The sequence below is a fragment of the Leptidea sinapis genome, chromosome Z (genome assembly GCF_905404315.1).
Source record: "Leptidea sinapis chromosome Z, ilLepSina1.1, whole genome shotgun sequence".
Taxonomy (NCBI): domain Eukaryota; kingdom Metazoa; phylum Arthropoda; class Insecta; order Lepidoptera; family Pieridae; genus Leptidea; species Leptidea sinapis.
In genome coordinates, this window is record NC_066312.1 from 22,451,159 (window position 1) to 22,468,750 (window position 17,592).

Consider the following 17,592-nt stretch of genomic DNA (forward strand, 5'->3'; position numbering starts at 1 on the left):
GCTTAATCATTATTAATTAGGAATTATATTATGACTAAGTCTTAATCATTTAACTTAGAATGTCCCAATGTCACTTATATTAGTCTCTAGTAATAGGCAAAACACTTTGTTGTAGTGTTCTGATTTTTACTGACAAAAATGATAACTATGTTTTTTTGCAAGCCAATAATTTGCAAAGCTTATAAACCGTAAGAAGGCTCTTTTGGCTTCACAATATTGTAAAGTTATTTCCTTTGTGTCAAATCATTAATTTGTTTTATGTAGAGGAATTATTTGATAATAACTTGAACTTTTTGTTTATATTTATTTTCGCATTCTTATTTATTAAGCCCTTCATTAGATAACTTTATAATAGTGGTAGATAAGAACATTTTATCCATCAACTTGGATCTATTGTTTGTAGTCATTGTTGTCGAATTTTTCCCTTTCATTGGCACTATATCATATGGGTACATTCAAAATGCGTTTATATAATATATATACGAGGGGGCAAACAGGAGACTCACGTGATTTGAAGTAGGTATCTTTTTATATTATTTTATTTTATTTAATTAAGAACAATATGTAATGTTACAAACAGTGTTACTTATAACTAGTTGTTAAAATAATTAGGTATTTATACCATCAACCCCGTTATCTTCTACTTACTAATGATAGTGGGGTCATAAACAATCTTATCACTATATTATATAGGTATTATTCATAAACTTAGTACTTAACAACTACTTATAAACTAAGTTTACGAGTTGTTTTCTTAAGCGAACAGTTTTAAACATTATTTATTATACAATTTAAATTTAACTAAGTGCCTGTATTTATGCTTTCTTGCATAAAAAATGTCGATGTCGTTAAAATATTCATTGTATTAATCTACTGCCCTCTAGATAATCTTACTAATAGCTTTCGCTATCTTTTCAATTAGGTACTTTTACGGCATAGTATCACACAGGGAAGAAAATGAAATTATCTTTTCGAGTAGCGCTATAAGCATTTATCCTTTATAGCTGCTATCGATCATTGCTTTAATTCGAGCCAGAATTGGAAAGCAAATGATTTGAAATTATTTTAATCGTACATAAATAATTCAATGCGAAAACTAACCATAATTGAGATTTACTCGAAGGGCTATATATCACCAGGGCGCAACCAGTTACCGCTATCAAGAATAATGTATACAGCTCTAGAGTGTCAGCCAATTTGGTGGCGTGACCAGCTCGGACGCGTCACTACCCTGGTGTCGGTATGGTGTCTGGTGGTGGTGTTTGATAGCTAGCGGACCGTTGTGGTGTCCCGGTGAAATGTAGCCCTAATTCCGATCAGCTCGCTGATGTTATGGGTGTTCGATAGCAACTATACAATGTTATTAACGAAAAACCCATGCTCTTAACAGAAATCTCACTATAGGAAACTCTCTTTTTGTACATAAATGTTGCGTGATAAGATATATTTTAATTACAGTTTATTGGAATAAAATAGATATATTGTGTATAAATACATACGAATCAATTAATTTATTACCAAGATTGCGTAGAATCAAAAAAAGAAAGTCTAGAACGATTTCGTGTTTTTTTATTATATTCGTTTAAGATTAACTAAGCTTTAAATGATCATTAATGTAAAAATATAAATATTCGTTTTGTCATAAAAAATATTTCTGTATGCCATTTGAAAAAATTCGCATCAATTCCAGTATGGGATAAAAGGAACCATTAAGCATTAAAAGTGTAATTATTTAGTGAGAAACACTGAAAAATAGAAATTTCATCAAAAAATATTTCTATAAATATGAAGCAAAATATAAATAGAGTTACCAAAATATATAAAATTATTGAAGTAAAACGTCTTTTTGCGAGACTTGAGAGTAACTCAGATTTTGGTAAAAATTAATAGTTCAACATCGTACGGACGGATCGTACAAATCGTTATAATATTGTTATCATTTTAATATTGCAATGAAACTAGATCTTATTCATAGTAATTCTTTATTTGTAAGCTTACTAATTGCAACCCAATTGTGGCAAAACATGAAACGATCGCTCCGCTAAAATAATTTTCTTTACATTACATTTTACAGTAAAACAGTATTCAGAAACCGTACTGTTGAAAATAAAATTGCTACTAAAGACTGAATAACAAAAGGAAAATATTTTTAATATTATGTTCACTTCAAGAAATGACTATTTTTCTGTAAAATTATTAATTTCAACTTACTTAGGAGCCCCGGGAAAAATAATATTATTTAGCTGTTTTCAAAAGCAATTACTTTGTGTAAACTTGTTTGAAGTTCTTGAAACACGGTGTCTTGGAATTTCTCGATAAATATTAGATATCAGATGTGTTTTGTTTAATCATAGATGTAATGTTTTACTCGTAGCACGGATAAAAGTCTGATAAATTTGGAACAATATTGCTTAATACACTTTTGTTTAACAATATCATCAGACGATTTTGACTCACTTGTATGGCACATTACGAGCTTCTACAGTTGGTGATATTCCTGTATAATGTGATATAAAGCCACGGGTTGCCTGTTCGATTTCCGCTAGGAATATTGCATTTTTTACTTCAAAATTATGGAGATTGAGTACACCCGCTCATTCACTTCACTCACTGTATCATTGTTAATATGTGGATATAGTTGCCAAGGTAAGTTGCATCAATATGGATATCGTTCTAAGAATTCTCGGTGCAACAGAGAATAAAATATATATTAATTTTTCATATTGATAATCGTGCTTAAGGAGTAAACTCCACCTCCCGCCCCTTCCCGCACTTTTGAATCGTCATTAAAAATATTAAAATAATTGGATTTACTGGATCTAGTATACGTTCAGAAAAATTAGAGGTAGAAATTCTCGGCGATTTCAAGGATCACCATTCCAAATGATCGGTGGTGAGTTACTCGAGAACTCACGAACCACAGATCAAGTGAGGAGATCTGACGTGAATCCCAAATGTAGATATCCCAAATGTAAATATCATACATTGAGGCCAGCCACTTTGAGGATCCGACTAAGAAATAGTTGCGGCAACGTATTGCTTCACCTCTTATATTGCGGATGTCCAGGTATGATAAAGTTTTTTACTTCCCAACGGGCAACTAGACCACGAGCCTGTTATGCCCCCATTTTTTTTCAAAGTAATGCCTGTTACAATTTTTTTACTGTATCAGAAGGAGTGGTAGGATGGGTTTGCCCTATATTAGGCCTTATACGAGTACATTTTTCAGAAACTCCGATGGTTTAACGTTTGGCCGGTCCTACATTCAGAGTCAAAGGTGATGATTGAGCCAGTACTTCATCCAATATTTTGGCTGGTTAAGGATGCTACCAATGAAGAATATTCATCAAAAATCTATCCTGTTCTAAGGTAAGGTGCCTCACTCATAATTAATTAGTAGATAGTACAACAATATCGCGATTTAAATTTATTTTAATTTACTACATTAAAATTTTTGCGTTGTATTCAATAATAATAACAATTAAATTATTTGTTTATTTATTGGTCTACCGAGCGATATTAATAAAAATATTTCTTAAACTTTTAACACTTTAAATTACATGCACAGGGTATGCAAAATGATTTAATTTCACTTATCTGTTAAAAAAAACCTGAAAAAATATACAAATATAATTTAAAAGTCTACAATAACCAAATGAGAATTGTTTTACGGATAGCTAGGAAAACAAATAATAAGTGTTTTAATTACAACTAAATATAACAAAAATCTAAATAAATATATCATAAAATAAAAAGGTAAGTTGTGAGTAAATATGTTATGTTATAACTAACATCACAAAGTAATCTATAACACTCATTACTGACTGACTAGGTTACTAATAACTACTTTACGATTAGTGTTAGGGGAATGAATATTTATATCAATTAACGAACTGAATTTATTACTTTGCACAAGCGAGGGTCAGTGCAGTTGGCGACAAAGACTCTTCTATTGCGTGAAGGCACGACCGGAGTAATTGCAGTACGGGGATATCTGCATCATCATCATCAGCTGGAAAACGTCCACTGCTCGACAAAGGCCTCCCCCAAAGATCTCCACGACGACCGGTCCTGCGCTGCCCTCATCTAACGTATTCCGGTGATCTTGACCAGATCGTCGGTCCATATTGTGGGGATGGATCTTATATTTTTAATTTTTTTTTTTATGAAAATAAGGGACGAGACGAGCAGATTAGATGCGCCCTGCTCATTACAATGCAGTGCCGCTCAGGATTCTTGACAAACCCCAAAAATTCTGAGCAGCTCTTCAACTGCGCTCGTCACTTTGAGACATAAGATGTTAAGTCTCATTTGCATAGTATTTTCACGCTAGCTACGGCGCCCTTCAGATCGAAACATAGTAATGCTAACACATTACTGCTTCACGGCAGAAATAGGCGCCTTATCTGTATGGTACTCGGAAATTAATTTTATGTAGTAAACTGGGGCAGTCTAAATTGTTTCTTGGCAATTTATATAAAAACTTTAAGTCCGAAAATTGTCTTCTTTGTTCAAGAGTAATCATGTTAAGGTCTTTCAGTCTTTTTTTAGGTTTTGTAAATCTTCACTGAGTATAATAGATGCCACATGCACCTTTTCTGGTCATGCTCCAGTCCAGAGTGTTGAATAATGTGGACGCTAAACAACGCTACAGTACTCTAAATGACTGCGGACAAGGCTGTTGTAAAGATAGATTTTTGATTTGGCTTCTTTAAAATTTCGACCTTGTCGCATAATAAAACCTAATAATTTTGACGCTTTGCTTATTACACTTTCTATGGGGTAAAGATAAGTCAATTTCCTGTCAAGCATAATACCCAAGTCTCTTATGACTTCAACTTCTATAAAAGTATACCAATACCATAAAGTTATCTTGACGGAATAATATTATTCTACAAATAGACGCCATTTTATAAAATAATGTAAATATTTATTTATCATATATATCATGTTTATCTACATCCTTATAAAAAAATACTTGTATTAATCGCTTTGGATATGTACTATACTGACTTCATCATTATTATTTTGAACCCATTCTCGGGTATAGGCTTATACATCCAGCTTTTTCAAGCCCTCTCTATATAAGTTTCCTGCTATGTTATCGGTTGTAATAGTGCAATGAACTGCATTTGTTAATTTTTCATATAATTGCTTATAAAAATTTATGGCATAGTTCATAGATAATGTCAGTTCAATAAATTGTGTTGTTGTTGCGAAAGTTGGATTGGTTTGGACACGTGGAGCGCGAATGAGTGCAGAAAATATGACAAATAAAATATATATGGCAAGTGTGTGTGGGCAAGTCCGCTGCGGGAGGCCTGGTAGAACATTCGTCGACCTAATGGGGGACGTCTTGAGGGAAAAAGGAAAGGATCCGGAGCATGTTTGAAAAGAGTAATGAATGAGAAGAAGCGCGTGAGGTTTGTAAGGATAGAAGCAAGTGTCTGTTGTTTCTGCCTACCTTGACGGGGTAAAGGCGTGAGTGTGTGTTTGTGATGCCAATGATTACTTTAAATATGCCATTCTTGAGACTTTTTTATGTTTCTTCTCTTATTTCAGTCGATTTTTAGTTTGCTGGACTTGCGGTCGTTATCCCCACGGGGAGCAGCCGGCTTAGGGAAGTTTGGTTCTATTGATTTATTGTTATATTTTTATTAGGTGTCTGATTCCTAGCGCCGTTCGATTGTTGCCACTGCTTTTTGTTGTTGTTGAAGATGTTGAAAAATAGCGGGAGTGACGCTCTGATTATGAAGACATATATCGATTTTTTTTTCTTAGATGAGCATATCGTTTGATGTTTTCCTGGCTGTGGATCAACTTGTGGTACAGTTGATACTTCTCTCTCTTTCTTTTATCTAAAGCCCTTGAATTTTCCTTCACAATCATTATTAACTCTCATTAATTTGGGTTGCAGTGATTTCCTTATTACTTATGTTACATTGAGTAATCTTCTGATTACTTTAATATATTAACGTTAATCTAAATAATTGTTAATTACAAGAACTTAGAACAAAAGTTTTATTCCAGACGAGTCATTTATTCGGCAAGATTGGCTCGCCTCACCGTGCTTCTTTTGGAGAATCTTCCAATTCTAATGGAGAAAAGTAACCCGGAAATGATAAAAAATGACTTGGTACCAATGCTTATCTACTCGCTAGATTGTAGTCTTCAACAAACTCAGGTGAGTATAAGTAATACTACTTAATAAATATCAATTTATCAACATAATATCATCACTCAGTGCCATGTCGATAGTTGTGAAACTAAATGAAATTATGTGCAGTTTTTCTTTGATGTAATATTTTTTACGCAAAACGCTCTCGTTATTTTTTTCGATCGTCTTCAAAACTGGAGGAAGGTCTATCTCGGAAGATGTAATAAGAAATTAAAAATATTTTCTTGGTGATTCTGCCAAAATCTTACAAAACTTATTTTCACTATATATACTAATATTCTTATAAACATGTGATTGTTATATGAGGTTTCTTATTTGATATCTTTGGGAAAACTGTTACAAAGTAGTTCCTTGGAGGAATTGACCATTGGACACTGGATGAGGGGCGTCCACGCCCTAACCTCTGTAGTCATGTACTGTGTCTTGCTAGGCGACCTCAGTAAGCAATATGGTGTTTTCAGTAAAGTGCGAGACATCGAAGAGAATACTAATCACAAAAAAAGCCAAACGCGCCCTTTTGCATTTTTAATAAATATACAAATTCAGCCTATTGTGTTTTTTTTTTGTATAAATATAGTATTTTGTCGTAAAATAAAATAAAAATTGGAAATATTAACAAAATTAAAATATTATGAGAGTACGTTATTTTAAACATTATTCATTGAGCATTTACATGTAATTCTTTGAAGATATTTCATAAGTAATTTGACTGGATTCTTTCACTGGAGTAATTTATTGTATCACTCAATTATTCACTTGTCATTTTTATTTCATACTAGCTGACCCAGCAAACGTTGTATTGTCATATAAAGTAATAAGAAAAAATTCAATAATTAAAATTATGGGGTATAAAAAATAGATGACGACCGAATCTCAGACCTATAAAATTATTATTAAATCGTACATAATATGTATCGTACTACAATAATTATTATATTCGATATATACCCTATTTCTGTGGATGGAACAGAATAATATAAAAAGCGCGATACAAAAATAGGTGTTGATCGTAGATGGATGAAAATTTGAAGTTGTTGAAGTTGAAGAAAACTTGTCAAAAAATAAAAATAAAACTATATATTTAGGGGTGGGTCACCCTTATCATTTAGGGATATTATTATGAAAAATAGATGTTGGCCAATTCTCAGACCTACCCAATATGCACACAAAATTAGACACAAATCGGCTCAGCCATTTCGTAGGACAACAAGGTAACAAACACCGCGACACGGGAAATTTACATATTAGGCACTATCGTTTAATGCCTTAAAAATGGGCTTAAAATTATCCTGTATAATGTGTAGCGCCAAACGATGTCCCTGGAAACAGCTGTTATATTTCTGAATGTTGGCCAAGAAGCGCTTAGAATAATTTCTTATCCCAGAAAATAAACAGCGTAAAGGATCTGGTGGTAGCACCAATTGAGGCAACTTTACTTTCCCTCCAGCACATCATAATCCAGTTTATTCATCACTGTATTATAACACCTTAAAATATTTAAAAATAATTATCATTTGCCCAATTGTTACCGATTTGTCAATAATGTATTACCGGATCATTAATCGCTGTTGTTGTGTTTGATGTGCACTAAAGAGAATTTAATCACTACGTTCAGGGCACGAAGTCGTTGCATTCTAAGCCTATCTACTTCATTGTCACTCACTAAAGAAACATTCTGACATATCAATGCGACTATTTTCTTGAGCTGTCTCTCTCTGGTGATCATTGCGGTTAGCAGGCGAGGTAGCTCTTCGCATATTTGATTGACTGCGAGCCTAACTCAGGTCGTCTTTTCCTCGGCATCGTTAACTGTAATTAATCAAAATGGGAAAAGTTCTCGCGCAGTTAGCAGTAAAGTGTCACTATCACTAAAGTACAACAAAAAAAAAGGGCATGTAACTTGAAATGTCTCACCGAAGTAAGAAAGTTCTCGCGCACGTAGCGGTAATCTTCACTGACAAAGATAGAAGGATGCACTCTTTGTCTAAGGTATCGGTAGATATAGAGGATGAATGGACATATAGATATAAAAATTCTAATTAGTTATTCATTTTCAACTATTCTTTTAATTAGATTGCTGAACGAGGGGGGACACGTCAAAGGAAAATCAAAATTGTTGTTTTTATTTAAATCCGAGTATTTTCATGTTTATTCTAAATTTCCTTTTAAACCTTCCCTGGACTTCCACAAATAATTCAAGACCAAAATTAGCCAAATCAGTTCAGCCGTATCGTAGATACATAAAATTTATCGTACTACAATTATTGTATTCGATTGCCATCTAGCAACCTTATTGCGGATATGTGGATGAAATAGAATATTATAAAAATCGCGATACTAAAATAGGTGTTGATTGTAGAGGGTTGAATATTTGGGGTTGTTTGTATTTTTTAGTGTTGTATTATTAAAATAATAATAAAAATAAATAATTCATGTAACAATTAAAAAAAAATTTGGGGTGGACTATTTTTGACATTTAGGGGGATGAAAAACAGATGTTGTTTGATTCTCAGACCTAATCAATATGCACATAAAATTTCACGAGAACCAGTCAAGCCGTTTCGGAGGAGTTTAACTACAAACACCGCGACAAGACAATTTTATATCTATCTATATATATAAAAATGAATTGCTATTCGTTAGTCTCGCTAAAACTCGTAAACGGCCGGACTGATTTGGCTAATTTTGGTCTTGAATTATTCGTATTAAAGTCCAGGGAAGGTTTAAAAGGGGAATAGATATGAAAATTCTCGGAAATAAATAAATAAACACAAAAATTTTGATCTTCCTTTGATGTGTCCCCGTCAGAAATCAATTTGAAAGAATAGTTAAAAATAAATAACTAATTAGAATCTTTATATCTCTCAGAACTTAATTTTAGCTAACTATAGTTGGTAGAATAACTACAGTTTTAAATATCTATCAGATTATTTTCATATAGATTAATAAATCATAAGTTTTGTCACAAATTAAATTTCCGAACCTAATCATAATATTTGTCATTTGACAACCAATATGTCGTCTATGTCGATTGATACCTTTGACAAAGAGTGCATCCTTTTATCTTTGTGGGTGACGATTACTGCTACGTGCGCGAGAACTTTCTTTACTTGTGTTATCCGTTGTGATAGTGAAATTTCAAGTTATGTGCCTTTTTTGTTGATCGTTGATTTTTTCTTATTACTTTATATGGCAATAAAACGTTTGCTGGGTCAGCTAGTATTATATATATAGCTTATACCACTTAAATCATAATCTGACAAGCAGTCCCCTCATACCGCAAAAGTTGGTTGGTCGTGTATCCATGTTATATTCTTCTAGGGTTTCATGTGCAGTAGTTAAATCGTCCAAGAGTTGTGTTTTTGTAATGTAAATGTGCTTTTGTCCTTAATTTGCTTATAAAAATAAATAAAAATAATACCTCACGAAAGTTTTAATAATAATTTAATTACAGAAGGCCGCATTGGAAGCTCTACAAAATGTGGCACAGTATCTTCCAGATGATGTCATACATGATAATATTTTGAAAAAATTGATGTCAGTTCAAGAAAAATATAGCGGTGACATCAAAGTTACCAATCTAATTCTTGGAGTGTTTGAGAAGATGGCTACTCGCATTGATAGCAATGATATCACAAACTATGTGCTACCAACTATCATGTTGATGAACTTTGCTGATCCAAACATCATTTGTCGCATTGGCAGTAAGTATCTAACATAGTCAAATAAACTTTATTCAATTAGCCTTAAAGTAAGCGCTTTTGCAAATTCACTAGAAATATTTATTTAAATTAAATTACTAAATTTACCATATGTTCAAAAAAAATCGAGCTCGTGAGAAGAACATGCAAGAAACTCAACGGCCAGTCTATTCAATAAAACACAGTATTTTACAGTGGCTGTAATATAGAAATCAAATTAGTTTGTTAGGTGCTATGGTAAGGTAGATAAGCGTTAAGGAAATGATGCAAATACAAAAGATATTTGTAACTTATTACAATAACGTAATTGCTAATAGCATAATATGATATCGTTTTCTTTATTTTTAAGCATACGGTAATATAGTGCAATTTTTTTTTTATAAGACCAGTCTCGTGCCAGATTTTGGCGAGACAACACGTCCAGAGGATGCCTCGTTTAGAGGCGAAACACGTGTCGATTTGTTTAAAGACAAATATTGGCGGAATTAACACTAAAGAAAACTCACATCATTTGAATTTTGTAAATAATAAAATAAAAATGTCTTGAAAAGTTATTTTCTTTATTTCTTCTGCACATGCTATACAGATTTACATGACATGATATGTTATGTACTTGATGATGGAATCGAATTACCTATGTGGTGATGATTGTTCTTCAATATGACGAAGATAATTTCTGAAATATAACGCTACTGAATAATTTCATTGCCAAGCGCAAATGTAATGACGTACACCTTAATAAACCAGAATTGCATAATTTATATTTAAAGCATATTTTATGGAATAGAAAAGAAGATCTTGGTTCAGCTGATATAAACATTTCTCTATTACAATTATGTGTTTTATGTGTAGTGTTTCTAAAGCTTCTATTCTGTTTCAGGCCTTGAAAATACTATTGTTATGGGCGGTCAATATGATGTAAGTCCAACTGTGGTAGCTAAGGACTTGATACCGTTCATTGCACCACATTCAGTAAATGAAAATCTCAACATCAACCAGTTCAGAAGTCTCATTGAAGTAATTATAATGTTATACTTGCTTTTTATATTTAATATATTTTTAAAAGTGCATTTAGTTTCTAAGGTCGGCATGATGATAAGGATATTGCGATGTAACTTGATTTTACCAAGCGATTTTATCTTTCCAAAGCACAGTTTTCTCATGGATGTCAAGATCAGAACTGGACCAAATTATAAATAAAAGCCAACAGGAAGCACCAGCTTTCAAATAAAAGAAGTATTAATTTAATCGATTCAACCCAGTCGAAAGTTCTGTGGTAACAAACATAAAAAAAGTGTGCTTGACCTAACAAAGCAAAAATCGTTAAAATTATTTATTCATCGTGCTATTCTAGGTTTGTAGAAAGAACAATATTGTAAAAATTAATTATTAAATAACGAATACGGCTGTACGGGCTTGAACCCTTTTCCTATCCTAATAATGGACGAAGAAACTAAAATGTCGAAAACTTTAGGAACCAACTTCGCCCTGTTACTTTTGTGTTACAATGATGTGCACGCATCTTATAATTTCACTCTCATCCTTTAGGCCAAACTTTAAGAGGCTTCGTATAAACTTTTTATAAATTTATTTATTGTTTCACAAAAAGAAGATACTAACTCTTATTAAAAAGCAAATAAATGTAATGAACAAAGTACCTATGTACAAAAAAGTTTTAGCATCTGGAGCCGATCAAGGAGTTACCGGTTATTCGATAAACAGACCCAAGTACTACAAGTATTTTAATTTATTTATAACACGAACACTATTGCAATATTATATTTTGTTCTTACTAGCGTAACTTTTTTAATGGCCTTAGTACTAAACAATGCAATATCCAGTTATTTATATAGACTAAGAAATCACATTAAAACATATATAACATGAAAAACGTACTAAAACTTTGGTGCCTGTAAATACTCACCATAGAGTAAACATTTGAACTTATATAATAAACGAACCAATCGAGTTACTAACTATCTCCTATCTCTATCTCCTACTTGAGATAAAAATCGTAACTATCGTTGACTTTTATGTTCCAATAACCTTATCGACAGTAACTAACCTTATACGTACACGCTGTCTGTCAATTGGACCACGTATAGCTTACCAGCGATAGAAGTTTGTTTGGAAATTGCAATTCACACGTCCCGATATAAGACGATAACAATGACTTATCGGGTATATTGGGACAGCTTTAGATTATTGACAACTCATTACTGATAGTAGAAGGTAGTAATTTATCTCTATCTATAGATAGTATATTGGGAACGATCGTAAGCTCGTTACAAAAGAAGTATTATTAAATTAAGTACAACAAAAATATTTGAATCTAACCTCCGCACTGAAACGATGAAATGAAAAGATGAGATATTTGTTTTAGGCTCTGCGCAATATGGTTTCAAGCGTCGAGTTAAATCAGGGTAAGCGAGTGCTAGAAGAAGGTGCATCAACATCTAGCAATAATCTGCAAATGAAACGTTCGCAGAGGAACCTTGAGAATGCTCCACCATTTGTTATTCCAAATCTACGCGTCAACCAACGTACCACAACAAGTGCAGAAGAAATGGCTCGCAAGAATTCAGCAGCCAGTCAGTCGGCATCCCAGCCACCTACTATTTCTGAGAGTATTACCGCTTTACGTAATAGTAAGTATGCCTAGAAAAGCGGTAAGTAAGTAGTTAGTGGTCATAAGTGCACAATTGAAATTATATCATACAAGTATCGCTGCTACTTATAATTGGACGTAGCTCCTGAAAAACGTTCCAAGCCACATACATCACATTTTAAGGGATTCGTGTTTAAAGTTTAATAAATATTAAACTTTCCATGTGGGTTGGGTTACTAAGTCATGATGACATTTAAAGAGTAGGGCTGCCATTTTTTGTCAGTCCGTTAATATGAATCACGTGACCAGTTTTGTGTTCATAACTCAATTTCGACATGGTTGTGGTTTGGAACGTTTTTCTGGAATTACGTCGAATTTGTAACTTAACATTACCAACACACTTGTTTTGCTATCTGTTAGCTGAATTCTTTAACGGGTATTTTTTTTGATAATTATTAATACGTTATATATAGGAGTAGTCAGGCGGAGACCACTAACATACGTACGAGAATTATATGTCGAGTCTATGGAGAATCTAATCCAATCTCATATTGAGTGGAAAACTCTAAAAAAAACATCAAAATCGGTTCAGCCGTTTAGGAGGTAGTTCAATTATGAATATAAACTCTACTCGAATCCACTTGAACACACACAGAATATTTCATTCAAATCGGTCCAGCCGTTTCGGACGAGTTCACTTTCAACACACGTACAGAAGAACTATATATAAAAAGATATGCTTATAAATAATATACTAAACATTGAATGAATTAATTTCTTGTTCAGGATTGGGACAATTTATATTTGGGTCAAAGAATTTGACAGACAGCGTGTATGGATTTTTACCAAATCGCCGTCAATCTGACAACACTTTAATGACGCCTAAAATAAGTGTTGCACCGTCCTCTGCTTCTTCGCCTGGTGGAACTCCGGGTACCGCAGGCCCTGCAAGTCGCCGTCACTCAAGCATTGGTCCTCAGGAGCGTCGTAGTTCGAAAGTAAACATGTCACCACCTGTAAGTACCTACAAAATATCCTTTACACATCTGCATAAAACATACATTCATTTCATTCATGCGTATATTTTCTTGTGTAAGATGTCCTTAAGTAATAGAAATACTTAAGTATAAATAAAAGTATAAGACAATAATTTTTACTCAATTAATGATACTATAAAATTGACTATGAATGCTATCATCAAGCGCATAAGCCAGTATCATTGACCAGTCAACCTTCAGTAATAGAACTATACATATGTATAAAAATTTAATAATCCATAAATATTTTTGAAGCAATAGATAATAGAGTAGCAATTCAACGGAAAATGACGTTTCGATCAAAATTTCACATGTTTCCTACTACGGTTCCATTCGTTCCGAAGTTTCGTCTCGAACGATAATTTTATTGTTTGACATTTTGACTCTCTGCCTACTCTAGTTAATTTATGTTGTGAACGAAAATTTTGAATATGAAAACTGTTTGTTTGGAATGTTAGCCTCAAATTGACGAAACCAACGAATTTAGTCAGTGTGGAAAATGCATTTAATCGAAGCTGCTCTATGTGAAGAATGCTTAGAACGTAGAAAGAACTGGCACCGCCTGTGCAATCAATTTAATATTAGTGAAATTCCCGACACAGATTTTGTAGAATACTAAAACAAATAATAAGCCTGCTGTGTTTTTTATGAGTTATATATAAAGTGGTGGTATTGATATTCCCGAATTGACAGAGGATGAACACTAACTAAAACAAGCACGCAGTTTTAATCTTTACAATGGTTCACGAATAAATTTCTATAGCTCCGAACTTCGTCGGTGTGTTCGAAAACAAAATGGAGTACACTACCAAAACTTCGTTTAAATTTCTTTCGTTTACGAAGTTGCGCTGTGTAAGAAGGAGAGTAGACCTTCGGGTATCAGCGTTCGTTTTTTTTCCGGTTGCTGATAACATTTCAACGTTATCAGCAACCGTAAACACCGACTGCGCTCCATTTATTGTAAGTAAAAGTTAATTGAAGCATTCTATTTTAGCGCGGTCAAACGGTTGGAGGACGTAACTCTCGTTCAAGCCTTTTTGTTCAAGCCAGGTCAAGAGCTGGTGTAAGTTATCTTTTTTCTAATTCTTCAAGATAACCCATATCTCATGGAATGTCGAATGGCTTACCACTCACTCAGCAGTTCTTTGTGTCAATACCGTGACGACTAAATTGTCTTCATTATCATCCACATTGTCGCTGCACGTACGTTGGGCAATTATCATGGTCTTCGTTCATTTTAATCGCTCTATGTGATGTTCGAAATATTCCTTTTGCATGAGATCGTGTTTCAAAATGTGCACGAAGAATTCGTTGGGAGACTAGATCCTCATCGGTTATCCATCAACTTCAAAGCCATCATGAGTTCCGTTCATAATCTGATTCGGTCTGATTTGTGTTAATTATGTAAAATTATACTATAATTGGCAGTTCACGCTGGGTTTCAAATTCCAAATTTCTTTGATTCAAATGATTATCAGAAACACAAACAATACACGATATATACTTTAAATATTCTACATTGAAATTTACTAATGCTTTTAAAGATTTTTAAATGACTTTATGAATTTTCAAGTTATGAACTTGAAAATTCATAAAGTCATTTGAAAATCTTCTAAATTCAACTCTTTCCTAATCACTATTTTAACAATGTTTTAATCCCTTCTACACACATATTTTTTAGTCCTGTTCTTTTTCGCAGCTTGGAAGGGGCAAGACTGTGAGTATAAATTATGATCTATTAAAATCGTATATTATATTAACTGATGAATATCTATCTGTCGTTGTTGTAATGTTCTTTTCGGTTGTTTCATTCGTAGAATGGGAGCTGTCTCTCTAGCTTAAATAGATTTAAAAATCATATCTATAGTATAATTATTAATAATTTCTAAACAAAAACTACGCATCTTATGAAATAAATAATACTTTAAAAAACTTGTCTTAGCTACTGTTTTTTGTTCTGTTTCACTGAGTCATATAATTAAAACTTAAATCACTTTATTATACTGGTTGAAAATGTAGTTCATAAGACAGTATGGACTGCGGTGATCATTCCATCAAGTGATCCGTTGATCCTCCTCTTCAATTATAAAATATCCTTTTCACTAATTTGCTCATAACTGATGATGATGACACAATTATATTGAGTATATCCAGCAAAATAAGCTTTGGAAAAACCTAGATGAAATCGCTTCATTCGTTTGGGAGCAACAATACCACAAACAGACACAAATACGTCACACAAATTATTAAACTTTACCCCGGAAAGAGTCATGTGACAATATTTAAATCGCTTTGATCCTATTAATTTCTTGTAATTGCTCTGTTTGGCTATGTACCTTAACATAATTCTCAAAAACTACTTTTAGTTTCATACACTAGTGAAAAGATTCCTAAAACGGTTTATTAATTTTCCAGGGTGGCTCAGTTCCAAACACCTCATACAGCGTTCCATTTTTAACCACACCAATAAACGCTCGTCCTCGTCGTACATCAGCTGAAGATGATTCGCGGAGCTCAAAAATACTATCTCAAATGGTAAGATTTCTTCCCGCCGGCTCTGTATCTGCTGGTAGCTCACCAAGGCGTCATCGCCAAACGTATCAGGACAGTATCGACAATGCTAGTGAAGCTATTCGTCGTACAACCGACATGATTAAAAGCAAATTTCCTTCACTTAATGTGAATTTCTCACGTTATAAACCTTAAATTAATTACCGCGGTTACTTCGGTTATTTTGATGAATAGACATAACGTCTCCAAAAATTACTTGATATGTTCAGATTTACATCACTATCTCTTGTAATGTTTAAATTATAAATCTGAACATTGAGTACAGTATGTATCATAATAATAATTGTAACTATGATACAACTCTTTGTAGCTTTTTAAGATCAGTGTCATAAATTATATAACGTATTTAATGATTTATTAGTCATCATGTTTATAATATCACCGATAATTCCTATCCAATACTATTTGTTGTTTTCCTAAGAACAATGTCGTAATACTGATGTAGTCATAAATTATAAGCTTAAAATTTTATTTTGCTGTCTATTAGATTGTTTACTGACGTGTCTCTATCCTATTTTTGATAAGTTTTAGTATTTAAAATTAATTATTCTAAGCTATTACTTATCATCTTATCTTTTTGTTAACTTTGTGGAATGAATCTGTGATAATGAACAAGTGTGCTGTTAATTGAATTGAAAGTTGTGAGTGCTATGAGGAATTACAATAATGATATGTGCCAAATACTATAAATGTATGCTCGAAGCATATATGATATAATAAATAAACAAATAATAGGCACGTTAATAACCCAATGAAATTTCATGGGATTAACCAAAAAAATATAAATGTTTGAAATGAGAGACTTAAATTTTAAGTCCGAATTATGATGCCGTTAAATTTTTCTTGCATAATGTATTATTTAAACATTAATTAACAATGTATAAATGTATCTTAAATAACATATAATCAAATAATGTATCTCTCATGTAGTCAATAATTCTTAGAAAGAGAGCAGATTGCTATGTCTCAGTTATAATTGTTAAAAGTGCGACGCCGCAATTTATTATTCATATTATATCTTGTACCTGAAGGAAATAAATGGATAGGATTCATTTAAACATAAACATGTGCATTAGTAATTGATACAAGGGTTCAAATTTCCTGTTTAAAAAAAGATTGAAAATAATCGATAGTGTGCTTAGACTACAAACTAAAACTACATAATTGTTTCTTCTGTATTAACCATACACTTACAATATACTAACGGATAGAAAACCTGTGAGCTCGTCACAATACGTGACAAATTTTAGTTTGTCAGTATGTGCGTTCACTAGCTAATGCAAGGCGTGGTTGACTGTATAGGACTTGCATATCAAAATCGGTTACAGTGACAATAGATTCACTTAGCGTTTCCATTTTGCTGTACCTCCATTAGAAATGTTCCCTAGTATATATTCTATGGCATGAATTGTCTTGTTTTTCCTATCTTTCACTCTACCATAAATCATTTTTTATAACAGTATTTGTGTACTTTGCTTTTTAGTCGTGCGATTTGGT

The 17,592-nt window shown here is 32.8% G+C and overlaps 1 protein-coding gene across 1 annotated transcript in view; it reads left to right on the forward strand.

Annotated features, from left to right (window-relative positions):
- LOC126978987 (uncharacterized) overlaps positions 1-16,230 on the forward strand; it is a 185,115-nt gene extending 168,885 nt beyond the window's left edge. Inside the window, exons 10-16 of the mRNA XM_050828125.1 lie at positions 3,230-3,369; positions 6,031-6,184; positions 9,633-9,882; positions 10,760-10,896; positions 12,263-12,527; positions 13,274-13,503; positions 15,940-16,230. Of these exons, the coding sequence (XP_050684082.1) occupies positions 3,230-3,369; positions 6,031-6,184; positions 9,633-9,882; positions 10,760-10,896; positions 12,263-12,527; positions 13,274-13,503; positions 15,940-16,230 (1,467 nt within the window). The remainder of the gene's footprint in view (positions 1-3,229; positions 3,370-6,030; positions 6,185-9,632; positions 9,883-10,759; positions 10,897-12,262; positions 12,528-13,273; positions 13,504-15,939) is intronic.
- Positions 16,231-17,592: the final 1,362 nt, after the last annotated feature.